The 26,352-nt window shown below is 41.3% G+C and overlaps 2 protein-coding genes and 2 non-coding genes across 11 annotated transcripts; 3 read left to right on the top strand and 1 right to left on the bottom strand.

Moving 5' to 3' along the window:
* Positions 1–394: 394 nt before the first annotated feature.
* On the top strand, positions 395–476 carry trnas-aga (transfer RNA serine (anticodon AGA)). The gene has a single exon. It is a non-coding gene; the product is annotated as a tRNA-Ser (tRNA).
* Positions 470–4,997, top strand: cfap418 (cilia and flagella associated protein 418). The gene is made up of 6 exons (XM_020498015.2): positions 470–819; positions 1,080–1,176; positions 1,487–1,536; positions 1,986–2,051; positions 2,534–2,629; positions 3,650–4,997. Exons 1-6 carry the CDS (start codon positions 638–640, stop codon positions 3,807–3,809), a joined length of 651 nt encoding a protein of 216 aa, XP_020353604.1. The 5' UTR covers positions 470–637; the 3' UTR covers positions 3,810–4,997.
* Positions 1,626–1,707, top strand: trnas-aga (transfer RNA serine (anticodon AGA)). Its single transcript has one exon. It is a non-coding gene; the product is annotated as a tRNA-Ser (tRNA).
* LOC109901719 (T-cell differentiation antigen CD6) lies at positions 4,396–18,245 on the bottom strand. 8 transcript variants are annotated; one of them, XM_031786835.1, is made up of 14 exons: positions 18,137–18,244; positions 17,929–18,039; positions 16,122–16,202; positions 14,806–15,105; positions 14,225–14,539; positions 11,291–11,350; positions 11,002–11,148; positions 10,374–10,487; positions 10,131–10,247; positions 9,841–9,987; positions 9,512–9,595; positions 9,261–9,389; positions 8,958–9,059; positions 4,396–5,183 (listed from the first exon to the last, which is right to left on the bottom strand). In XM_031786835.1, the coding sequence occupies exons 2-14, from the start codon at positions 17,978–17,980 to the stop codon at positions 5,041–5,043; spliced, it is 1,791 nt and encodes a 596-aa protein (XP_031642695.1). In that variant the 5' UTR covers positions 17,981–18,039; positions 18,137–18,244; the 3' UTR covers positions 4,396–5,040. The 8 variants fall into 8 exon arrangements, with proteins under 8 accessions (XP_031642695.1, XP_031642696.1, XP_031642693.1 ...); XM_031786836.1 differs by having other exon boundaries at positions 4,402–5,183; positions 11,002–11,145; positions 17,929–18,017; positions 18,137–18,245; XM_031786833.1 differs by having other exon boundaries at positions 4,402–5,183; positions 9,261–9,395; positions 17,929–18,017; positions 18,137–18,245.
* Between the last annotated feature and the right edge of the window lie 8,107 nt (positions 18,246–26,352).

The raw sequence follows: 26,352 nt of genomic DNA on the forward strand, positions 1-26,352 counted from the left end.
CCCTCAGACACCAATAATCCTTAGCCGCCCACAATAATGGAATGGTCTACCGTATCAAAAGCTTTGGCCAAGTCAATAAAAATAGCAGCACAACATTGCTTAGAATCAAGGGCAATGGTGACATCACTGAGGACCTTTTAGGTTGCAGTGACACATCCATAACCTGAGCCGAAAAAACCAGATTGCATACCAGAGAGAATAGACATCAAGAAAGCCAGTCAATTGATTATTGACAAGTTTTCCAACACTTTTGATAAACGGTTGTGATACAGCCTGGGAAAAAATGGTTACCAACGTCATTTGAGTTTTGCTAAAACATAATATCAGTCAGTTTCTGATATATTTGTAATTTTATGTTGGCTATTACCGTTTTTTGTCTTCAAAAGAATCAGCAGTTGTCGTGGCCGAGTGGTTAAGGCGATGGACTAGAAATCCATTGGGATCTTCCCGCGCAGGTTCGAATCCTGCCGACAACGTGATATTTTTCTCCTGTGATTGGTAATGCCCAGGCGTTTACATTGTATCATAGATAGCCAGTATCTGTTATTGTATCACTACACATAAATCGCTAGCTACACGGTATCAATCTTTACTTACTTGAAATTAGGTTACGCCTGTCAATCAAGCACTCCTTTTCATGACAACAGTCAATAAGCAGCAGTACCCTGAAGCTATGGCGGACGATTTGGACGAATTGCTAGATGAGGTTGAAACCAAGTTCTGTCGCAATGTTTCATTGACGCCACAACTTCAAGCTCCCTCAGATTTATCGACGGCTGGGAAATGTTTAACGCAAACTGGGAAAGAAAGAAAACACTGGTGCGTAGTAAAATGCAAGTGTTAACGATAGCTAACGTTAGTACGGGGGAATGGAAGCAAGGTTAGCAAATCAAGTTGTTGACCATGACTGACACAGTGGAAGCTTATGCAACGTAACTAACGACGATAGCTATGTAACATAGTTGCAAACGCCAGCCTTCCTAAAATGCATTGTTATTCCATCAAGCATGTTAGCTAAATCACGTAGTTAGCTATGTAACGTTAGCTTGCTAAAACTGTTCCTCGCTTCACACCGTCAGCACCACTGACGATACACCCAGAAAAACGGACAGCGAAGATATAGATGCCCTTCTTGAGGACATACTTGACGATGATTTCGATTCCTTTGCGCTAAACGTGAGTAAATAACCTTAGCTACATCGCCTTGCAATGTTGAATGCAGTTTTTTGTTGTTGTTGCTAACAGCATCTACTGTCCAGTAGTAGTAGCTAGCTAAAGTTAGCTGTCTGGATATCACACGGATGTATTAGCTAGCTATAATGAGATAAATATGAGGCTATGTTTGATTGTTTTTAGCCTGTTTCCAATGGAAAGGTTGCTATCATTTTTGTCCTTCTGACTCCAATGCATTAGCTAACGTTACATTGCAAAAGGGCTGGCCCGTAGTTGGTTGGTCTCATATTTGCTTAACTCTACACATTTGCAGACTGGACAGCTTCCTAAAATGACGAAGACATTGCCACAGTCCACAAGAAAGTAAGTTTTCTCACAACCCTATAAAAAAACATAACTTATTCATGCAAACATAGTTAGTTGTCCTGGCTGAGTCTTCGAACATGTAGGCAGTTGTCGTGGCCGAGTGGTTAAGGCGATAGACTAGAAATCTATTGGGATCTTCCCGCGCAGGTTCGAATCCTGCCGACAACGGTTTATTTTGTGTTGCAGCCTGTTGAATCATAAAATCTGGCTGTGGTATACTGCAAAAAGTAAATGTGTTCATATGACGTTATAATTGAAACTCAGTAAATGTTATCTAAGACATCTGTATATCTCTGTTCCATGCAGTCAATGTAATTGTATGTGTTACAGTTGTCATTATTTTAGGCAGACCAAAATGGTAATTCACAGGGAGCCATAAAATCTAGTAGTGAGCATGTATTTGATAAAAGCTCTCTTTTGATCTCCATTTGTTCTTATGTGAGCAGGTGCTGCCCAGTTTTCCTTGGTGGAAGCTCCATTGCAAATGGTGTAGGAACAGCTGTTTCACAAAGGTAAAAGTGCTGTTTAATTGTAGTGCAGGGATCATCAACTGGATTCAGCCGAGGGCCATTTTTTTTCTTGAGAGGATGGTCAGGAGGCCAGAACATAATTACGGATAATTAGTCAACTGCAATTTGATTGCAAGAACCCCAAACCGATATAATATTTAACTACAACAGACTAATTTCAAACCCTGCTTTCATTTGTGTATGATCACATACTGTATCTCTCTATATTATGCGTGGGAATTCTTTGGAACAGATTTCCTAAATTAAAATCACTTGGTTGGTGCTGATTTGCTGGTGTTTTTACAGTCTTATGTCCAACAATAAAATGATAAAATGTATTTATTTATTTTGCTCAAAAAATGCGGGGGACCAAATAAAATCACCTAAGGGCCGTCAGTTGGGGAACCCTGTTGTAATTGTGTGTGTAAAAGCATGGATCACATTTTAATTTGACTCACTGTTTAACATGTAACATGTGCTGACAGGTCGTGTGATCAGCTGAGATGTATCTCCTGTGACTTTCGGGTGGCCATGTTTGACAATCATGAATGGGACCCCTCTTGTGAGTACCTCTTCTTCAGGTGAGCAACCTCTCATTGGGCCCGATGTATCTTTATGGGGTAACAAACTATTTGCGGAATTTAAATATTGTTATTATCTTGAAACAAGTTGGAAGTTGATACAGAAAACAAAATCCCAAATTTCTCAGATTTGAACAGAAGAGGGCAGTGTAAACCTTTTTATTTTGGGACTTCGTGAAAATAAACTGGAATAGTCTTCATTTGATTCTTAATGTAAAATGGTTCAATATTGTGTTGTTTCACTGACAGAGAGCTTGCCCATGATAACAAAGACTGACACTTAAGCTTAGTTAAGGAAGTGAAGTGGAAGACCTCATAGCAGTAGCGGTGTGAGTATGCAGGCATGGGTATTTGGTGCTCTTAACACCAAGACAGTAATTCAATTATTCTAGGCTACATGAATTTGATACAATTGGTGAGAGTTCACTTGAAATGCAAACTAAGAAAGACAACAGACAGAAGGGCTGTGCTCATATGGGAGAAAAACATTTTAAAATAGAAAAACAAAGAAGGCTATCTCAACCACAATGTTGTTGGTGTTTTGGTGCATGTTCCAAGCATGTGGGTTTTGCTGTCGGTGTTATCACAGCAGTGAACTAATTATCTGTTCTGGTGGACACTTGGGTGGTTTCAGGCTTTGTGCTGAAGTATAGAGGTTACTAAGTGTCTGAGAGCCCAGGGATCCTCTACAAGACATGGGGATTCATTTATCATTCAAATGTGCTTGTTAAATGCAACGTAATGTATTGTGCAAATGATGCTTCCACTCAGATGAATTCCTTCAGCTGTAAATTGCAGGTTAACTCTTGAATATGTGTGATGTTTCCAATCATTCCACAATCTTTCAGGGGTTCTTGGAGGCTGGTTTTGTTCCATGCACATGACCAACTTAAATAATCAAGTACTTTGTGAATTTAGTACTACTAACCTATCTATAACTCTACATGCCAATACTGTGAGAGATATTCACCTACTGCTCATTGCTTAGCTAACCAGCCTTGTCTCTTTGTATCTCTGCAGGAACAACATGCCAGACTGTCAGAAGCTGCGGGCTAAGCTGAGGAGAAGAAAAGGGGCGCGGGCGTACGCCTGCCAGTGTAGCTGGCACTCTGCTCGAGACCTCACAGACCTGAGAGAACAGCACCAGCTCAAGTGGGTCTGTGGGAAGCATGAAGTATGACAGCCTTCTCTCTATCACACACACACCATCACTTTGCAGTTACTTGAAAACCAATGTCCTCTTGTTATAGACATCCCAACACACATTTTTCTGCCTTGAGAATGATGTAGGTCTTTCTCTGCATTACATTTAGTGTGTTCTGGGTTTAAATGTAAATGAACAAGGTAGGTCTTCTGCTATCTTTAGAGATGTGATTTTAGCTAGCTCAGTTTTAAGAGCAGGTATATGCCAGACCATACTTGTGTGAAAACGGTACTTAGGAAAGATGAGGCTAAATTGAATAGAGTCTTTTATGTATAAAATAAAAATAGTAATGAAGACATTCCATTATCTGGTAGTATTTCATATACAATGCTGTTACATGCTTTTCTGTAGCCTTTCCTTCTGTCTTAGTTTCTAATTCCCTTGTCCTTTTGTTTATTTCCTCTTCTGTCCCTTTGAGTCAAATGTGTTCTCTGTTTTAAGGGATTTCTGATCTTACCATTCATGTATTGTGTATAGTATGAAGGTGAGGTTAGTGTGAAGTTAAATGACCCAAACCTTTCCTGTTGCATCTGTGCTCGAACATAAAATAATCACTTCACTCTGACAGTCTAGTAGTTGATACTTTATAAATGAATCATAATCAAATTAAGTAGTCTGTGGATAGTTGATTAAATATCTACTAATTCATTCATTAGGGAAGCCCCCCCACCCCAAAAAAAAGCTTAACTTCCAAAGACATTTGTTGTGATAGCCTAGTCAGAAGTAGATATTTTGGATTGCAAAACATGTGCTCATATTATGTACAAAGCATCTGCATATGCGTTTATACACTAGGCTATTCACATCAAGTCTTAGTTGAATAAATGTTGTATGCACTTCATTTTTGTTGCTTTTTCTCCTTGATAATATTAACACAATTGAATTTCAAGTTTAAAAAGTTTGACTGTGCGTTGTGTGGCTCAGGTCACCGTATGAATCAATATCAGTGACAGTGCTGTTTGTTCACAATGCTGGTCATTCTGTGCAGTGGAGAAGCGAAGGTGGTTAAGACTGTTGGGCCAGTAACCGAAAGGTCGCTGGTTTGAATCCACACGCTAACGAGGTGAGAGAAAAAAATATGTCTGCGCTCTTGAGCAAGGCAATTAAACAAAATTGCTCCTGTTTGTCTTTCTGGATAATAACAACTGCTAATATGTAAATGAATCTGTTTTATAGTTCTCATTTCACTGCTATGTTTGATGAAAGGCTAGTAATTTGTTATGTCATCGTAGTCACTGTCAGAAAGAGACTGGTCCGGGACTTCCTTCACGGTAGCATCACCAATCCCCTCTTCATCTTGGACTTCTATGTTCTCATAAAGCTCAGAGGAAGATGAGCTGCTTGAATCTTCTGTATAAAAGACTCACATTACCATCTACATACATCCACAATAAGCTACATGTTTTCAGAAATTTGCATCTACAATACCTTCAGAAAGTATTTACACCCATTGACTTTTCCATATTATGTGGTTACACAGCCTTAATTTAAAATGGATTCCATTTAGATGTTGTGTCACTGGCCTACACACAATACCCCATAATGTCAAAGTGGAATTATGTTTGTAGCAACACTATGTGCAATAATAGTGTTCAACATGATTTTTGAATGACTACCACACACAATTATCTGTAAGGTCCCTCAGTAAATCAGTGAACTTCAAACCGATTCAACTTCAAAGACATTCAAGGTTTTCCATTGCCTCGTAAAGAAGGGCACCTATTGGTAGATGGGTAAAAATAAAAAAGCACACATGGAATATCCCTTTGAGAATAGTGAAGTTTTTCATTACACTTTGGATGGTGTATCAATATACCCAGTCACTACAAACATACATCCTTCCTACTCCTACTTCCGCCGAAGAGGAAGGAAACCGCTAAGGGATTTTACCATGAGGCCAATGGTAACTTTAAAACAGTTACAGAGTTTAATGACTGTGATGGCAGAAAACTGAGGATAGATTAACAACATACTCCACAATACTAACCTAAATGGGGGAAAAAAGGAAACCTGTACAGAATAAATATATTTCAAAACATGCATCCTGTTTGCAATAAGGCACTAAAGTAAAACTGCAAAACATGTGACAAAGAAATTAACTTTATGTCCTAAATACAGAGTGTTATGTTTGGGACAAATCCAACACATCACTGAGTACCACTCTTAATTTAGTCAAGTATGGTGGTTGCATCATGTTAAGGGTATGCTTGTCATCAGCAAGGAGTAGAGAGTTTTTTTTGGGATAAAAATAAACAGAATAGAGCCAAGCACAGGCAAAATACTAGAGGAAAACCTGGTTCAGTCTGCTTTTCAATAGACACAGGGAGACAAATTCACCTTTCAGCAGGACAAAAACCTAAAACAAGGCAAAATATACATTGGCCTAGTTACAGTTTTGATTTAAATTGGCTTAAATCTATAGCATGACTTGGAAATTGTCACACCCTGATCTGTTTCACCTATCCTTGTGCTTGTCTCCACCCCCTCCAGGTGTCACCCATTTTCCCCTGGGTATTTAAACCTGTGTTTTCTGTCTGTCGTCAGTTCGTCTTGTATGTTCCAAGTCAACCAGTGTGTTTTCCCTGTGGTCCTGCCTTTTCTATTCTCTTTTACTAGTCCTCCCGGTTTTGACCCTTGCCTGTTTTCTGGACTTTACCCACCTGCCTAACCATTCTGCCTGCCCTGACCTCGAGCCTGCCTGCCACACTGTACCTCCTGGACTCTGAACTGGTTTTGACTTTTTGCCTCTCCACGACCATTCTCTTGCCTACCCCTTTTGGATTATTAATAAATATCAAAGACTCAAACTTTATGCCTCCTGTGTCTGCATCTGGGTCTCGCCTTGTGCCCTTATAGAAATGGCTGTCTAGCAATGATAAACAACCAACTTGACAGAGCTTGAATAATTTAAAAAAGTAGAATGTGCAAATATTGTAGAATCCAGGTGTTGCAAAGATTTTAGAGATTTACCCAGAAAGACCGACCGCCGTAATCACTGCCAAAGGTGATTCTAACATGTATTAACTCGGGTGTGAATACTTATTTAAATAGATATTTATTTATTTAAAAAATATATATGTATATATATATTTCTAAAAACATGTTTTCACTTTTGTCATTATGGGGTATGTGTTTTTAATTTGTTTTATCCATTTTGAATTCAGACTGTAACAAAGTGGAATAAGTCAAAGGGTATGACTACTTTATGAAGGCAATGTACATTACAGACAGTACATGACTCTAGAATCTACTGCACAGTTGTGATCCATGTAGGGGAATATGTGTACCTGGTGCCTCCATTGAACATGACTTAATGTCAAGGACTAGGCTTAATCTTTCTCAAGGGAACCTACCCTTAATCGTAATGCATCAATGTTTGAACATTTCAATCACCCCTTTGCATGAACGGCATAGCCACAGCAAATAGTGGTATAGCACCCCCTAATAGTGCTGCAGCACCCCCTAATAAATTGAAATGAAGTCATAAATAATACGTACATAAAAATCACAATTAGAGAACTAGGGCTTAATTACTCCTGTATGAGCAGAGAAAAGCACTCCTCTTTACTCACAGTCGCATAGCAGCCTAGACCTACTCCCAACTGAAAGCATGTGACTTGTCAATGTGATTTTGTTTAACTGACTCCATCTGTATATTTGGTTAATTCTCTGTCTGGGCAAATAAGTAGAGGTGGTAACTCATCTATTTGTTTGCTCATCTATCACTGATTAGAAACATTTAGCATGCAGTAATGTGCCTTAAATCAAGCGTAGGCCTATTATGCTCAATAGCGTATAGGCAACTCCAAAAGCCTGCAGAGGTTGTGAAATATGAACAGGAGAATCATGCTTTTGAAAATATAGATTGCTATTATTCTCTATCAGTATCATGATGAAGATACTCTCAATGTAAGACCCTACGCCTGCTCCCTATCAAAGTGGAGGGAGGGTAGAAAATAGATGAAACGTGGATGAAAAAAGCATGGGCTTGCCTTGGGCTCTGTTTCAAAATCACTTTTTTTATATGACAGCTGTTCTACACGTTGCTGTGATGCAAGTTGTGTGGGAAAAATATGATGTCTTTTATTCTGTTATATTTCATTATATTCTCAGCCTACTAAAAAAAGATATGTGTGTTGACTGTGATCAGTGTAGCCCAAGTGTCTTGTCTGTTTAAGGAACAAAATAACTTGATTTTATATGCATGGCACAGCCATGTAGCCTATCGGCTGCACAGACCAGTAAACATCATTAAACTCAAAATATGGCATTCTATTATTTTGAAAATCAATTGTATTGGTCCTATAATGTTTCTTAGGACCTGCCAAAAAACTCATTCATTATGGATTTCTTTGTGATGGTGTATATTTAATTGATTTATTAAAACAGACATCCACCCACATCTACTCCCACTCCTAATTATGCCGGCATGTGCATGGGAGATATAAAAGGCTTATCTCGGCAAGAATGTGGTAAAAATGGGACTGTGAATTGGGTCTGTAAAACATTGCCAGATAAATAAATTAAAATACAGGCAAAATACCTTAAAGTCTGTCTATAACGGATATTAGTGTCTGTAATCTAATTGACTCTGTCATTCTGAGGTGTAGCTCTCCATAGCTTAATGGCAGATTAGAGTGAAAAACAGAGCCAGGCAATGTCCTCCATCTGAATGAGGACCGTCTCTCTCTTCAACTCTCTCTCCCTCCCTCTGTTGGATTCAAGCATGTGCCTGCCAGAAATACTACCCTTTCCATTATTCACTGTGATAGTAAACCTGGCGAAAACTAAAGGAATTAAGTACAATTTAAATCCTCACAGATGTTTATGCCCCATACCCAATGGCTCCATCTGCCAGACTACCTTAGCTCTTTGAATTGAGTTTTGACACAACTTGAAATCACATTGGCTTATAAACTTAGAGAAACCTTTGAATATGATTTGTTCTGTTTCTTTCAGAGATTACACCGGTGGCGTCAAATTCATTTGGCAGGTTTTGAAACACAATATGACACAAGAAAGGAGACTGAGAATTAGTCTCTGCAGGGAACATTACACGGTTCAATGGAAATTCTGTCCACCTTTGAAACACACATGCACAGACTCATCAGAAATATCAGGTACCTTGATTTTGACTGCTCGGTAGGTGGCAGTTGCTGTTCACAGGCTGTTGCTGATCCTGGTGTGCACTGGTTGATTGCACAGGGGAATGTGTATAGGTGTTCTCTGAGGAGAAAATGAGAAAATGTGCTCCCAATGAAGTAATTACGAATCTACATACTTTCTCCCCAAAACTTTCAAGACAATACTTTCATGTACTGTTCTGTAGTGCAAAAAGCCTTTGCTGTTGTGTCTTCCCCATCCAGTGTTTAGACACAGCCAGATGAATTGTGTGTTGTTGTTCCTGTGTATTTGACTTGAACGGACCTGACTGTAGATGCTGTTCCACTGCCATCCCCACGTTGTAGTAGGATTCCCCTGATGATGTACTGCTACTCGATCCCAAGGATGGCTCTCTTCCACAGATCAAGTCTGTGAGGGCAGTTTCTCTCAAATCTGGACATGGGTGGTTAGCATTCCACACAGTTACTCTGTTATCATTGATTCATGAGAATGGATTTCATAGATGCACTGACTGAGTCTGTTGCAGCATTTGCCATTGAGCATTTTGGACTGACCTGAGTCCAGCAGCTCCTTCTCCAGTGTCTCAATGTTCTCATAGCATTCCCCAGAAGACGTGCTGGATGACACCAGCGAATGCACTGGACATACAAATGGTTGTTAGTGTTAGTATGTTACGATAGGGCTCTTATTCATCTTTTCTGTCACCATGGCAAGTTTCAGCAAATTATACCTTTTCTGATTCCTTGTCCTGCAAACGGTTGTAGAAAAGTCTCAGATTTTAAGTGGACATTATGTCCTTTTAAGACTAAGAAGAAACCTGTCGGACATGGACACAATATGATCATGGTAAAAATCTGGTTCACCCAACCCGACAGTAACTTACGACTTTGGGTGGCAGGGTTTTTTCTCTCAATGCCGTTGATTGTCTCAGCAACAATATTATATTTCTCAGGAGCGTCAGAAGTCTCTGCTGTCTGCGTGGTTTCACATGGCTCTCTGCTTGTGCTTACTCCATTGTCAAGGACCCTGACTAATGAAAACATAAAAGACCATTTGGTTGGCACTGTGAGCAAGTCCTTGGACCACTTTCTCCCTTAATAGCCATGTGTCACTTCCCATCTTTTTTTCTTTTAGAATTGCACTATTTATCCAAAACTATGAAGATGAACTGACCAAGTGCAGTAGCCATGGCAACAGAGGGTTTGTCATTGAAGTCATAGTTTTCATAGTCAGAGTCACATGAGGCATCGGTGTCATTCTGAGTGGGTTGTTGGGAAAGGTACTGTGGAGCTGCATGAAAGGTCACATAGAGAAAATGTATTCTGACAAATGGGACACTTGAACTAATAAGACATTTCCTGAAATTGCAAATAACTAATGGGCACAGAGAGGACAAGTGCATCAGTAGGAACTCACTGTAATCAGCTGTGTCTGTGGTGACTGTGAGGAGGTTGACTCTCTCCCCTCGGTCAGTGTGTTGAGACTGGATGGACAGCAGACGGCCATCTTGTCTTTGGTGAACCAGAAGTGCTAGTAATGAAGGGAAAGTTTTGCCTTTGAAACTCATCTTTCCCGAAACTAGGATAATAGATTTGTTGGCCTTTGTTGTCTTTGATGTTGGACAAGAAAAAAAGGACAATACATCTCAAAACCAATTAAATATTTTAATTAGACCACCGTCACATATGGCACATATTCAAAGCATTATCATCCCTGTGAAATAAAATATGCTGCTTTTTTAAGTTGGTGTGAAAACAACACTGGTGGTGAGACTCTCTTAATGAGCAATCAACCAACCCAGGGGTATGAATACTGTTCCAGTTGAGTGATTTGCTTTGTGTACTGTATTGAATCACATTGCATTGTGTTGTTGTATTATCATAATTGGCAAACCATTGAGAAGAATATGTAATACCCTTCAGACAAAGCAGTTTCTCAGTGTTAATTACTGCTCATTGATGATAGCATGTTTGTTGTTGTTGGTGTGAACAAATGGGGAGAGTGACAGTTGAGTCTGAGGCAATGGAGAAAAACAATGACTCACCAGCTCTCCTCCTGTAAGACAGGAAGAGTGAAGCATTGGAGAGGAGTGTGAGGAGGAGGGCTATAGACAATGCGATGCAGCCCCAGACAGCAGCTACAGGAGGAGAGGACCGGCTCTCTGCACTGGTGACTAGTAGAACTGAGCCTGCTGGAAACAAGAACAAATCATAGTGCAGAGTACAGACTAGATAACAAATTCTTCTTGACATGTTCTAATGAGCAGAGCAGACACTCTTGGTGTATTATTACACAGATGGAGGGTCATGTGTGTCAGCATCTATTGAATGTACCTGTGGTTGAAGTCTGGGTGTTCTGTTCTGACGTCTCGTTGCCTGGTTGAGATGGAATTCCTGTCAGGGAAATGGAAAAGTCCTAGGGGTGTTAGAGAACTAGAATGTATAACAGATGCATGGCTCACTTCTCCTGAGTAATCAAGGCACTCTTGTTTGAAAGACGGGGAAAAGGTTTGTTTAACAAAAACATTTGCTCAAAAATTGAAAATCCAAGAGGTGTTGTGTTTGTCCATCTGTGTATCTAATGATCTACTGAACTAATATCTGACTCTTATTCAAGAGTTAGACATTGCAGTCAGTCATTTGGCAATTACTGCAAGGGATGTGTGTGTTTCTTAAAAAATGTACTTGAAATGTGTAGGACTCCCAGATTGATGGATGTAGCCTTCTGAGTAGGCCTACATAATAAATGACTTGAGGTGTTCTGATGTGCATGGTCAACTAATGTGCTGGTTGATAAAATACCTGTATTTATGGGAAAGATGTTTGAAAAGGGTATTTTGTTCTTAAATGATATTGTAATGGTAGAGTTATGTCCTTCATGGAGTTGTTCGGGAAGGTCTGCTCAATCCAAGAGTGCAACCAATTGATTACAGCATTGCCCCAAAAATGGAGGAGGCGGGTGGCAGCTGGGGGAGGTAGGGAACTGGTCTGTCTGCCCAATATAAAGGATCAAAACTGGAGGAGGCGGGTGGCAGCTGGAGGAGGGAGGGAACTGGTCTGTCTGCCCAATATAAAGGATCAAAACTGGAGGAGGCAGGTGGCAGCTGGGGGAGGTAGGGAACTGGTCTGTCTGCCCAATATAAAGGATCAAAACTGGAGGAGGCGGGTGGCAGCTGGGGGAGGTAGGGAACTGGTCTGTCTGCCCAATATAAAGGATACAAACTGGAGGAGGCAGGTGGCAGAGGGAGGAGGTAGGGAACTGGTCTGTCTGCCCAATATAAAGGATACAAACTGGCGGAGGAATAAAAATAGCATAAATAGGAAAGTATACCAGTTTCATTTGAGGACAACTGTGCCATACAGATTGCAAAATAGTTGCGAAGAGATTTTTGATGTACTGATTCCATGGTACAGGGTGTATGAGTTGATATATAAAACAACGCAAGATTCAAGACTTCGTGCTTTTCAACTAAAATTATTATATAGAATTCTTGCCACTAACAAAATGTTGAATATTTGGGGCATAAAATCATCGAAGCTCTGCAGATTTTGTTGTGAAGATACAGAATCAATAGACCATTTATTTTGGTATTGCCCTCAGGTAGTCTGTTTCTGCTCTCAGGTTCAGGAATGGCTGAAAATGCATAGCATTGATCTAAAACTGACCCTAGAAGTAGTACTGTTAGGAGATCTGGAGAGACCGGGTCAGTCAATTATCTTCAACTCGCAATCTGTAGATTCTATTCGATTAGATAGATTGAAATTGTACATTAAACATCATAGCATAGTTGAAAGATATGTGTTGCATAGAAACACGAAGTGGGTGGGCAGCAGAGATAGATGGAATGGTCTGAGGGAAGCTGATGGTTGGTATGTGGAACTGGAGACAAGTGGGAGTGGAGTTGCTGTGTGAGAGAGAGAATGATGGTCAAAAGATAAAGGAGAAAAAAAGTCAAAATAAAACATAATGAAAGTACATGTGAATGACACTAAGTGGCAGTGTTTTTACAACTAATGCCGGTTTGCCTGAGGCTGATGCCGTGAAGGTGTTTGTACACATGCATATACACACACTCTCATTCAAATGAACACATACAAGAACACATAACACATACATGTAATAGTGCCAGACATGCACACAAACATATAAAGTAGGCATTGCTGTTATGATTTCAGTTGTTCTTGATGTCCTTTGTTTTAAATGTAGTATTTAAAAAAGAAATAATTTGCATTGTTGCTTGCTGTTTTCTTCTGTCTCTTCCTCTCTTTCTCTTTAGTTCATTCTCTTGGTTGTTGGTGCATTGGAGTTGGGGGGGGGGGGACGAATGGTTGAGGGACAGCTATTGGGGAACTGTGGGGGGATCTTGGAGGGATTGGATTTCACATGATTGTGATCATGAAAAAGGAAACTATGACATATATTTTATATCACTATCATGCACACGTTCCCTCACACATAAGGATGGCTCTGTTGTGGAAAGACTGATACATGTTTGATAGTGTCTTGATGCGGTATTGTTTATCCTTCATGTTCTATTACTTTAATGTTACCCCTTGTGTTTTTTTTGTAATAAATAATGATAGATTTTTTTTTTAAACATGGTCCAAAAAAATGGTTCATTTAGATGCAAGATTTAAAACCCATGGAAGTGCCAAACAACTGTTGTTATGTTGAGGTCAAGGCAGTTTGGATGTGTTCTCACCAAGGAACTCTTGAACTTGGCTCCCAGGTTGAACATCTTTCATTGAGGGTCTTCCTCAGACAGAGCTATGGGTTGACATGGTTTGTCTACTTTCTGAGTGACATGCATTACTTTGGCCTGTGTGTTTTTGTGCTGCCTGTGTGTTTCATTTTCTTTTCCCGTTAATAAAAATAACAATAATTAATATGCAAAGCAGCTGTCTCTTTTCGGCTTATGACCTTTCACATCACCTGATCTCTGCATTACTGTAGGAGGATTTGAAGCTTGTTCGTCAGTATCAGTGTTGAGCGTGACTGAGACTCTGCTATCCATTCAGACATGCTGATAAGGTCAGGAGCCAAATCATTCTTGATTCGCAATCATCAGAACCCTGATTGTCGACAGCGTTTAGCATGCTGAAAATCAGCGTTATGATGATGGGGACTTGGTTCGCCACCAAGACACCGGATGTTCAGTCATGGTAATGTGTTTAACATGTTATTACTGCACTATCCGTATTCAGACCAATCTAAGGAGAACAGTAAACCAGTAACTGACAATGATAATATTATAGCTGCAGGCTTACCTGAACAAACCACTGCAGCGTCCTCTTTGTGTCCACAGTCGTTGACTGTCCCCAGGGAGGGACACTCCCATAGGTTCCTCTCGCTCCCCCCACAGTTCACCTCATCTAAGAGAACCAGACCAACACCCGCTTCAAAGGACCCGTCCTGCCCACTCACATTTAGGGCAGGGCCACAGCCCAATTGAGCACAGACCACGCCCCCATCTCTCAGGTCCCAACTATCGTCACACACCGTTCCCCATTTTTCCTCTCTCCACAACTCCACCCGTCCTTCACAGTGGTGTGAGCCTCCAACCAATCGCACGGCCTGGTGCCCTGAGGAATGGACAGATCAACCAATCAGTTCATAGATAATCAGTTAACCTCGGTAGAAGCTGGGCCTCACTCATCATTAAAAAGCAGCTTGAAAATGGAATCGCGCTGGAAGGAGGAACTTGTTGCAAAGCGTCCACAAAACACTTGGAGAGCCCATACGATGGCTCTCCATTGCATGCAATTTGCAGGCGTTACTGCAACAACGTGTTTGTGGTTGCTCAAGATGCTTGCCGTTCCAAGCATAAGCTTTGCAATGACGGTCTTACCACAGGTTATCTCAGTCAGGTTAGAGCAGTCTGTGTATGAGAGCTCTGTACAGTTCTCCACCAGTAGGTCTCTGTAGACACACTGGCTCAGACACGTTGAGCTGGAGTAGTTTAATGTAGCTGTGCCATTCTGTCGGCGCTCGTACACTGCCCCGCAGCTCAGGTTGGTACATATGTCCTCCACCACTTTGGCCCACTCTGCAGACCCAAGGTCAAAGGTCACTGGCCTCCACAGCCCTCGATGGAGCACCTCGACAACCCCAGAGCAGTGCTGAGATAGCCTGAGGGGGTGAGATATGGCTGGAGGGATGGAGAGATGCAGAATCAATATGAGAGTGAAATACAGATTACTGTTTATATTTCCCCATGTAGTGTAGTCACATGTACAGCATAATACACACACATACCCACACACATTGAATGCCCTAGCTGTTTGTTGGCCAATCGGTTTCTGTGCTATTTGCAGATGTTCAGCAGAGCAGCCACATCCTGTGAGTCATGTCCTGTGGAAATGTCACTGGGTGGTGAATTCGGAGGGGGACACTGAAGTCGACCAACCTGATTCTAGAACCACCACGGGACCAAATACTCTCAGTGGTTCCAAACCATGTGACACTGGAGCCTTTGGTACTGCATTTCACTCTTCAGTCTTCACTTTTTTCCCTGTTTAAATGTGGTGGATGGAATTGCACTTCATTGAGGTTCAACAAATAGAGAATGAAAACCAGGTTAGTGTAGTATGATTATAACTGAATAACTGATTGATAGTATTTTCCTTAATAATCTGACTCCACTGGACCATTTGATATCCTCTATGACACGAATGACAATTGACCCATTATTTTTATTTTATGTTTGTGTGGGATGTTCCTCCCACTTTGCACTAGTGGAGCCTTACGCATCACCATCACCCTGGGAACAGTGAAAATATCGTCTCACTATGGCTTAATTGCTGGTGACCTGTATCATTATAGTAAAAAAAAAAGCCTTTGCCTCGTCTCATTCCGATCTCTGTATAATGACTTGTGAGCAATCAAGTTCTCTGCAGGATCGTTGCTTGAGGTTGTGTCTCCTCCCTCTAAGAAGCACACAGACACCTTACCCATTCATCCCTCTATTTTTGCACCTAGCAATTTGACTGGATGGGCACGAGGGATTGGAATTTGGGGTTTAGGAAGGAATTAGGGGTGGTATTCAGAGAGTAAGATCGATGTAGATTGCAGTGCCTCCGGAACCAAATGAAGCTTGATTGGAGGCTCGGGTTCTGAGGATCTTTTTAGCATAATACCAACCATTTAAATAAAACTGGAACTCACTTAGATTGGATGTCTGCTGCTCATCAGTCTCTCTCGACCCAGAGAAGTTCCCCGGAACAGAGTGGTCTTTATTTAGAAAGGCTGAAATATGACAAACAACAACAACAAACTAAACTAAGATAAATGAAACATTATTGTAGTTATGTGTAGATGGGAGTATTCATGCAACTGTCCAATCAGTTATTTCAGCCTACTTCATGTTGCCAATTCTACATGAAGCCCTGGGCACGTACATTACAAACAAGTTATTGAATTTGGCTCTAATTAGAATCATCTTTTCCATTTTGTAAACTGTCTGTTGGTGGTATTTCAAGGTGGCTGCACAATAGTCCCATTAGACTGATATAATATGGAGTCTGTAAATCACTATATTTACACTGGTTTTCACAACAGCTATTATCAACTGCCTCAATTGGTTAATTTAGTTGTTAGATGGGTATGCCATGAATAACATCTGTGGCTCATTGTTGAATTAATCGATGCAGATAATGCATCATCTTTGTCAAGCAAAATAATAGTTTGTTCATGCTTTAACCCATGTCACAGCTCTCCTCCTCAGAAAGCAATTCATTTTGAACTATCGCTTTGTTTATGTATCACTCTGTGACAAACTAGTGAGTCATACAAAAACAATTACGCCTCAGCCAATCATTGTTGACTATGATTGGTTTGAATTCCCTGCACTTTTATGTTGCTTCAAGCAGTCTTTGAATTTTAGCTAGCTAGTGTTTCATGAATCGTATTGTTTGTCGCAGTAAACACCTTACATTGGGAAGTAAAGTAATCTTCTGTAGGATTATGCAGCATTTAGCCTACACCTAGTTGGCATTACTACGGTCAGACCCTTTTTGTATGAATATTTTATCATTTGCTTGAACACACCAACACGTGCTGTCAACAAGTAGAATAAAACGACATGCTCTTGTACATTCAGACATGAATAAGCAGCAAACAGAAATTCATAAAATAATATGGTGATGTAGAAGCATAATAAAAAACCAAATGTGACTCCACTGCCGACTATTTTGATGTGCATATCTTCAGTATTATCCAACAACTCATTCAAAACTATTCTAAAATACATTTGATGCTGTGTTTGATGTACATAGAGTACATCCGTCATACTTTCCATCAAAAGTATATAGTTGAATACAATCAAAGTCGAAGTATTAACATCCTTTTACAGTGGATTAGTGATAAGGTTCCTTCTATTAAAGATTGGCATAAGATACTATTTGAATGGGTGCCTGACATGTACATTGCATTCTAAAACAGACCAGAAGTATGGGAACCTTATCTAAATTACCTAGAACCTGAGGTATCTGCTATTATGCTGCAAGGATTCTCTTAGAATGGCGGGGATCTATGTATTTCAGAACTACACTGTACATTCCATGTGTGGAACCTAACCTCTTGGTTTAAACAGAGATTTTTTGTTTAATTTCTGTTTGTAAGTTTGTTTAAAATGTATGTATTGAGAGACGCAATGATGGGGATGGGGTGAGAGAAGCACCGAGCGGGAAGAGGAAAATGGTGTACGTATGTATGTGTGTGTATATATGTGTATATGCATGAGTGTATGTATATGTATGTGTGTGTATGTATATATATATATATATATATATATATATATATATATATATATATATATGCGTAGATATGTGTAAGTGAGTGCTGTTTTTTGAGGGTTTTTTTGTGTGCTTTGTCTCTGTTGTTGTATCTCTTAATATGGGTGAAAATTGTGAAATTCCAATAAAAATACGGTTAGAAAAAATTATAATTGAAATATTAGATTAAACTGTGTTACCTTGAGAGAGGACCAGAACTGGCAGAAGTATTGTCGTCCTGAACAGTTCCATCACACAGAAAACAGTCAGGCCGGGGTCCTTTGAGCTCCTCAACCGGAAACAACTTTGTTCTTTTAATATTAATAACAATCAAATGAGAAATAATGCACGTTACTGATCTTATCATGAGTCAAGCAGTGTTCTATATGTCAGAACTTGTGTACTCACTCTGTTTGCACTGCTGCAACTTGTGGTTTCCATGAGCATCGTCTCTGACACAAAATCACATAGGCTTCTGTCTGTAGAGCACACTACTTTCTCAGACACAGACTGGCTGTGAGATACACCCACTGCCGTACACACAACTACAAGAGGTTCAATTGTTGGCTAACACCCTCAACAACTGATTTTAGCCTCCCAACGCAACACACAAAAAAGGTTGAATAAACAAACAAACTCAAATTCATATGCAATTTTAAAAAGGCTTACTGTTATCTCCTTATGTTGATAAAGAGGAGCATGTAAAAAGAATCAGGCCCAAATAACTCTGTTTTAGGATTCATGAGAACACAATAATACATGGCATCAGACCAAGGCTCTGCATCTGTCCTTGTGCTCCTAGACCATAGTGCTGCTTTTGATACCATTGATCACCACATTCTTTTGGAAAGATTGGAAACCCAAATTGGTCTATACGGACAAGTTCTGGCCTGGTTTAGATCTTATCTGTCGGAAAAGATATCAGTTTGTCTCTGTGGATGGTTTGTCTTATGACAATTCAGCTGTAAATTTCGGTGTTCCTCAAGGTTACGTTTTAGGACCACCATTGTTTTCACTATATATTTTACCTCTTGGTGATGTCATTCGGGAAACATAATGTTAACTTTCACTGCTATGCGGACGATACACAGCTGTACATTTCAATGAAACATGGTGAAGCGCCAAAATTGCACTCCCTGGAAGCCTGTGTTTCAGATATAAGGAAATGGATGGCGGCAAATATTTTACTTTTAAACTCGGACAAAACAGAGATGCTAGTTCTAGGTCCCAAGAAACACAGAGATCTCCTGTTGGATCTGACAATTAATATTGATGGTTGTACAGTCATCTCAAATAAAACTGTGAAGAACCTCTGCGTTACTCTGGACCCTGACCTCTCTTTTGATGAATATTTCAAGGACAGCTTTTTTTCATCTACATTGCAAAAATCTGAAACTTTTGGTCCAAAAAGGATGCAGAAAAATGTATCCATGCTTTTGTCACTTCTAGATTAGACTACTGCAATGCTCTACTTTCCGGCTACCCAGATAAAGCACTAGCACTAACTGAAGTTTATTTAAACACAGCTGCTAGAATCTTGACTAGAACCAGAACATTTGATCATAGTACTTCAGTGCTAGCCATCGGCTTCCTGTTGAGGCTAGGGCTGATTTCAAGGTTTCACTGTTAATCTACAAAGTATTACATGGGCTTGCTCCTACCTATCTCTCCGATTTGGTCCTTCCGTACATACCTACACGTACACTACTGTCACAAGACACAGGCCTCCTTATTGACCCTAGAATTTCTAAGCAAACAGCTGGAGTCAGGGCTTTCTCCTATTGAGCTCCATTTTTTATGGAATGGTCTGCCTATCCATGTGAGAGAAGCAGATTTGGTCTCGACCTTTTAGTCTTTACTGAAGACTGCTCTCTTCAGTAGGTCCTATGATTGAGTGTAGTCTGGCCCAGGGGTGTGAAGGTGAACATAAAGGCACTGGAGCGACGAACAACCCTTGCTGTCTCTGCCTGGCCAGTTCCCCTCTCTCCACTGGGATTCTCTGCCTCTAACCCTGTTATGGGGGCTGAGTCACTGGCTTACTGGTGTTTTTCCATGCCGTCCCTAGGAGAGGTGCGTCACTTGAGTGGGTTGAGTCACTGACGTGATCTTCCTGTCCGGGTTGACGCCCCCCTCGGGTCCATGCCGTGGGGGAGGTCTTCATGGGCTATACTCGGCCTTGTCTCAGGGTAGTAGGTTGGTGGTTGAAGATATCCCTCTAATGGTTTGGGGGTTGAGCTTTGGCAAAGTGGGTGGGTTATATCCTGCCTATTTGGCCCTGTCCGGGGGTATCGTCGGACAGGGCCACAGCGTCTCCCGACCCCTCCTGTCTCAGCTTCCAGTATTTATGCTGCAATAGTTTGTGTGTTGGGGGGCTAGGGTCAGCCTGTTATATCTGGAGTATTTCTCCTGTCTCATCCGGTGTCCTGTGTGAATTTAAGTATGCTCCCTCTAATTCTCTCTCTACTTTTCTCTCTCTTTCTTTCTTTCTTTCTCTCACTCTCTTTCTCTCTCTCTTCTCTAGGAGGACCTGAGCCCTAGGACCATGCCTCAGGACTACCTGGCATGATGACTCCTTGCTGTTCCCAGTCCACCAGGTCATGCTGCTGCTCCAGATTCAACTGTTCTGCTTGCGGCTATGGAACCCTGACCTGTTCACTGGACGTGCTACCTGTCCCAGACCTGCTGTTTTGGACTCTCTCTCTACCACACCTGCTGTCTCGAACTCTGAATGATCGGCTATGAAAAGCCAACTGACATTTACTCCTGAGGTGCTGACCTGTTGCATCCTCTACAACCACTGTGATTATTATTATCTGTCCCTGCTGGTCATCTATGAACGTTTGAACATCTTGGCCATGTTCTGTTATAATCTCCACAGGGCCACAGCCAGAAGAGGACTGGCCACCCCTCAGAGCTTGGTTTCTCTCTAGGTTTCTTCCTAGGTTCTGGCCTTTCTGGGGAGTTTGCAGAGCCACCATGCTTAGACATCTGCATTGCTTGCTGTTTGGGGTTTCAGGCTGGGTTTCTGTACAGCACTTTGTAATATTGGCTGATGTAAAAAGGGCTTTATAAATATTTTTGATTGATTTACTTGAAAAGCTTTATATGCCAGAACATTTTTTAGAGAATCTGTAGCCGCTGGCAATACTAAACCTGCATTATTACTATCTAAATTAAACATTGATCGAAGCAAAGAGATTTTCATCAGTGTTTTACATGGGCTGGAGAAGAATTTAAGCACTGTTTGTGTGATTGTGAACAAAGACCAACTCCAATACCATTCAGCTGGTAAATTATAGGCCCAGAGTAGGGGAAGGCATGGAAGGTCTGCCTGTCTGCCTCGACAGTCGGAGCAATTAAAGGAGTTGTGTAGAAGCTGTCCCCATACACAGTAATGGAATCTATTCACTGGGGGGGCTCTCCTTCACTGCAGCCGAGGTGAGTAAGACATTTAAACGTGTTAACCCTCGCAAGGCTGCAGGCCCAGACGGCATCCCCAGCCGCGCCCTTAGAGCATGCGCAGACCAGCTGGCCGGTGTGTTTACGGACATATTCAATGAATCCCTATACCAGTCTGCTGTTCCCACATGCTTCAAGAGGGCCACCATTGTTCCTGTTCCCAAGAAAGCTAAGGTAACTGAGCTAAACGACTACCGCCCCGTAGCACTCACTTCCGTCATCATGAAGTGCTTTGAGAGACTAGTCAAGGACCATATCACCTCCACCCTACCTGACACCCTAGACCCACTCCAATTTGCTTACCGCCCAAATAGGTCCACAAACGATGCAATCTCAACCACACTGCACACTGCCCTAACCCATCTGGACAAGAGGAATACCTATGTGAGAATGCTGTTCATCGACTACAGCTCGGCATTCAACACCATAGTACCCTCCAAGCTCGTCATCAAGCTCGAGACCCTGGGTCTCGACCCCGCCCTGTGCAACTGGGTACTGGACTTCCTGACGGGCCGCCCCCAGGTGGTGAGGGTAGGCAACAACATCTCCACCCCGCTGATCCTCAACACTGGGGCCCCACAAGTGTGCGTTCTGAGCCCTCTTCTGTACTCCCTGTTCACCCACGACTGCGTGGCCACACACGCCTCCAACTTAATCATCAAGTTTGCGAACGACACAACAGTGGTAGGCTTGATTACCAACAACGACGAGACGGCCTACAGGGAGGAGGTGAGGGCCCTCGGAGTGTGGTGTCAGGAAAATAACCTCACACTCAACGTCAACAAAACTAAGGAGATGATTGTGGACTTCAGGAAACAGCAGAGGGAACACCCCCCTATCCACATCGATGGAACAGTAGTGGAGAGGGTACCAAGTTTTAAGTTCCTCGGCATACACATCACAGACAAACTGAATTGGTCCACTCACACAGACAGCATCGTGAAGAAGGTGCAGCAGCGCCTCTTCAACCTCAGGAGGCTGAAGAAATTCGGCTTGTCACCAAAAGCACTCACAAACTTCTACAGATGCACAATCGAGAGCATCCTGGCGGGCTGCATCACCGCCTGGTACGGCAACTGCTCCGCCCACAACCGTAAGGCTCTCCAGAGGGTAGTGAGGTCTGCACAACGCATCACCGGGGGCAAACTACCTGCCCTCCAGGACACCTACACCACCCGATGTTACAGGAAGGCCATAAAGATCATCAAGGACAACAACCACCCGAGCCACTGCCTGTTCACCCCGCTATCATCCAGAAGGCGAGGTCAGTACAGGTGCATCAAAGCTGGGACCGAGAGACTGAAAAACAGCTTCTATCTCAAGGCCATCAGACTGTTAAACAGCCACCACTAACATTGAGTGGCTGCTGCCAACACACTGACACTGACTCAACTCCAGCCACTTTAATAATGGTAATTGATGGGAAATGATGTAAAATATATCACTAGCCACTTTAAACAATGCTACCTAATATAATGTTACATACCCTACATTATTCATCTCATATGCATACGTATATACTGTACTCTATATCATCTACTGCATCCTTATGTAATACATGTATCACTAGCCACTTTAACTATGCCACTTTGTTTACATACTCATCTCATATGTATATACTGTACTCAATACCATCTACTGTATCTTGCCTATGCTGCTCTGTACCATCACTCATTCATATATCTTTATGTACATATTCTTTATCCCCTTACACTGTGTATAAGACAGTAGTTTTTAAATTGTTAGTTAGATTACTTGTTGGTTATTACTGCATTGTCGGAACTAGAAGCACAAGCATTTCGCTACACTCGCATTAACATCTGCTAACCATGTGTATGTGACAAATAAAATTTGATTTGATTTGATTTGATTTATTTAAGGCTATTTTATGATAGCACTTCACAAACATCCTGAACTTCAGTACGCAAAGGCCACCATTATTACCAATAAAGACTACCTCTAACAAGTAAAAGTTTCCTTTTATGTGAGGCAACTGAACTTAACTTGAATGGAATATAATTGAGTACCCATGTTACCAAAGGTCATCAAGGTAATTTCATTTGAAATAAAAAACATTTCTCCAGTCCTTGAAGACACCTCACAAACCTGAGGGCCAGGCAGGAAGTTATCGTGGCTATATACAGGCTATATACAGTAGCGAGGCTATATACAGTTGCGAGGCTATATACAGTAGCGAGGCTACATACAGACACCGGTTAGTCAGGCTGATTGAGATAGTATGTACATGTAGGTATGGTTAAAGTGACTATGCATATATGATGAACAGAGAGTAGCAGTAGCGTAAAAAGGGAGGGTGGTGGGACACAATGCAGATAGCCCGGTTAGCCAATGTGCAGGAGCCCTGGTTGGTCGGGCCAATTGAGGTAGTATGCACATGAATGTATAGTTAAAGTGACTATCCATATATGATAAACAAAGAGTAGCAGCAGCGTAAAAAGAAGGGTTGGGGGGGCACACAATGCAAATAGTCCAGGTAGCCATTTGACTACCTGTTCAGGAGTCTTATGGCTTGGGGGTAAAAACTGTTGAGAAGCTTTTTTGTCCTAGACTTGGCACTCCGGTACCGCTTGCGATGCTGTAGTAGAGAGAACAGGCCCTAAAAATGGTCAAAGACCCCAGCCACCCCAGTCATAGACTGAGAACATACCTAGAATGTTGTATTCAAATCTGCAGCTAAAATCCTAATTGAAAGCTTTTGGAGAACAGTCATTTTTAGGGCCTGGTGTAGAGGTCCTGGATGGCAGGCAGCTTAGCCCCAGTGATGTACTGGGCTGTACGCACTACCCTCTGTTGTGCCTTGTGGTCAGAGGCCGAGCAATCGCCATACCAGGCAGTGATGCAACCATGCTCTCGATGCTGGAGCTGTAGAACCTTTTGAGGATCTCAGGACCCATGACAAATCTTTTTAGTTTCCTGAGGGGGAATAGGCTTGGTTATGCCCTCTTCACGACTGTCTTGGTGTTTGTTGTTGATGTGGACACCAAGGAACTTGGTCCACTACAGCCCTGTCGATGAAAATGGGGGCATGCTCGGTCCTCCTTTTCCTGTAGTCCACAATCATCTCCTTAGTCTTGGTTACGTTGAGAGATAGGTTGTTATTCTTGCACCACCCAGCCAGGTCTCTGACCTCCCTATAGGCTGTCTCGAACATTACCTTTTATTGTTATCCCTGCAGAGTATCTCCAAATGATGCCATGAAGGTTAGTTCCCATGACTAAATGTCTCTTCCTTTTTATATGATATGATTCCTACCTACCTTTCCAGTCTGGTGACTTCATCGCCTCCCACTGCCCTCTCGGCCTTGCATAAAGCAATGCCGACCCGTCATTAGCATAATGTGGTCACAATCAGACAATGGGCAATGGAGATTACCTGTCACAGAGTTGGGCTTGAGCATCTTATTCAATTTATCACTGTTCCTCCCAATGACATTGGTATTATGGTCACTTTGTCTCTTTTATTACAATTATTATTACTGTTCCTGCCATTCCTATTGATTAATGAAAGAAACAGTGTTTCAGCTTCAGAGTGATAATTTAGACGAACTCATGTTAATCAAAATGAACAAAACCCCAAACAGGTTGAATATTGCATTCAACATAGTACAGCATTATGAAATCAAATGTTTTGACAAGTTCATTATTTATGTTCCAATTAGCCTCTTTCACCCCCCATTTAATCTTACTTTTGGTGTCCCTTTGTAAACTTAGGAACCCTATTCAATCACATAATTGTATTAATAAAAACAACTCTTGCACTGGCAGAATTGTTTTGTTCCCAAAACTAAACAATGTTTTGAAGAAACTCAAATGCATGAAGGTAAGAACTCTTTGGTTGTCTTCTCTGCTGTGCTAGAGGACAGCCATCTGCTAGGAAATACATTAATTGTGTGTAGCTTTGATGTCTAACTTCTCCAGTTTTTGATGGGAAAACTATTTCTGAGGCAATATCTGGGAAATGTATGCTTCACAAAATGCCAGTAACCTAGAAGGCAGATACACAGAGATGCCATTAATATAAATCATCAACTCATCTGGCAGAGGAACATCTCAACTGAAATTAAATGGATAATTTTGGACACAGACTGAATACCAAGCATGTTGGTTTGGTAGTGCAGCTAATATGTTGCCAAGTACGAGGATACGAACAAAAGAATTATCAACGAGATTCAGCAAAATTAAATGCATGGAATAGAATCTAAAAAAAGAAATGAAAGGAGTTGATTACACTCTCCTTTCAGAGAAAAACTCTCTCTTCCATGCATTCATGTTTTGATTTGTTTTGTAAAGAATTTGTTTCACAGAGAACTTAAGATTTTTTGGAACTTGTCTTTTTGACTCAATCTTTATTTTTTGGAAGTTTTACATAGACATTTAAATAAAGCACATAATCTTTCACAACTCAAACATTAATTTTACAGATACATCTCACTTTTTTAACTAGCCCCAGCATTTGCAGAGGGTTAGTACTTATCAGAAAACAGTAGAGATTGGAACCATGTCATGCTTGAATAACCAACAAACATTTTAGAGAAATTTCCAAGCTCGGTCTACACTCTGAATACGTCTAGATAATTTACCAGACTTTCAAACTGAGGTCAAAATGTACTTTGTTTTACCTTAATTCTTCCCCTTTTCAGACATATGCATAGTCTGTTTTGTGAAGAATGTTTATTGCAAACTAGAAATCTGGGTTAAAGGATAGGAAGAAAGAGAGCAAGGTAATAAGATGGTCAAGATATTCTTGCATCCTAACCAACATGACAGTCTGATACAGCAACTTGAATGTGAGGAGTAAAAACAAGCTGGCCACAATTGTCAGCCAGCAAAATCATCGGTCAGCCACAGGAACAGCCTCTTCCATAGGGCAACCAAAAGGAAGGCACGGACTGTTGTTAGAGACCCGTCCCACCCTCTATACATCCTCAGTTCAAGAGGCTTCCCTCTCACATTCTGATGTTATATTGTACTGCAGTACTGCAGAGAGCAGATACGTCTGTCTCTCCCCTCAGCTTTGGGGAGCACCAGTCAAAGCTCTGACATCTCCCCCCATCCCGGCCCTGAAACTATTTCCCCCTGGCATCTATATGTGATGTTGTAGTACTACTTAAGTCATTTTTCTAGGGTTTCTGTACTTTACCTTAC

Source organism: Oncorhynchus kisutch, linkage group LG13, assembly GCF_002021735.2.
Source record: "Oncorhynchus kisutch isolate 150728-3 linkage group LG13, Okis_V2, whole genome shotgun sequence".
Taxonomy (NCBI): domain Eukaryota; kingdom Metazoa; phylum Chordata; class Actinopteri; order Salmoniformes; family Salmonidae; genus Oncorhynchus; species Oncorhynchus kisutch.

What these genes read in the sequence shown, in the direction of transcription:
- cfap418 (XM_020498015.2), top strand. Translation starts at nt 638, where the DNA reads ATGACAACAGTCAATAAGCAGCAGTACCCTGAAGCTATGGCGGACGAT. An exon ending in TCGATTCCTTTGCGCTAAAC is followed by an intron (nt 1,177 to 1,486) that starts GTGAGTAAATAA and finishes ACACATTTGCAG; the next exon opens with ACTGGACAGCTTCCTAAAAT. An exon ending in TTGCCACAGTCCACAAGAAA is followed by an intron (nt 1,537 to 1,985) that starts GTAAGTTTTCTC and finishes TTATGTGAGCAG; the next exon opens with GTGCTGCCCAGTTTTCCTTG.
- LOC109901719 (XM_031786833.1), bottom strand. Translation starts at nt 17,980, where the DNA reads ATGGAACTGTTCAGGACGACAATACTTCTGCCAGTTCTGGTCCTCTCT. An exon ending in AGTTCTGGTCCTCTCTCAAG is followed by an intron (nt 16,203 to 17,928) that starts GTAACACAGTTT and finishes GTCATATTTCAG; the next exon opens with CCTTTCTAAATAAAGACCAC. An exon ending in GGAACAGCATCTACAGTCAG is followed by an intron (nt 9,060 to 9,260) that starts GTCCGTTCAAGT and finishes TTTTCTCCTCAG; the next exon opens with AGAACACCTATACACATTCC.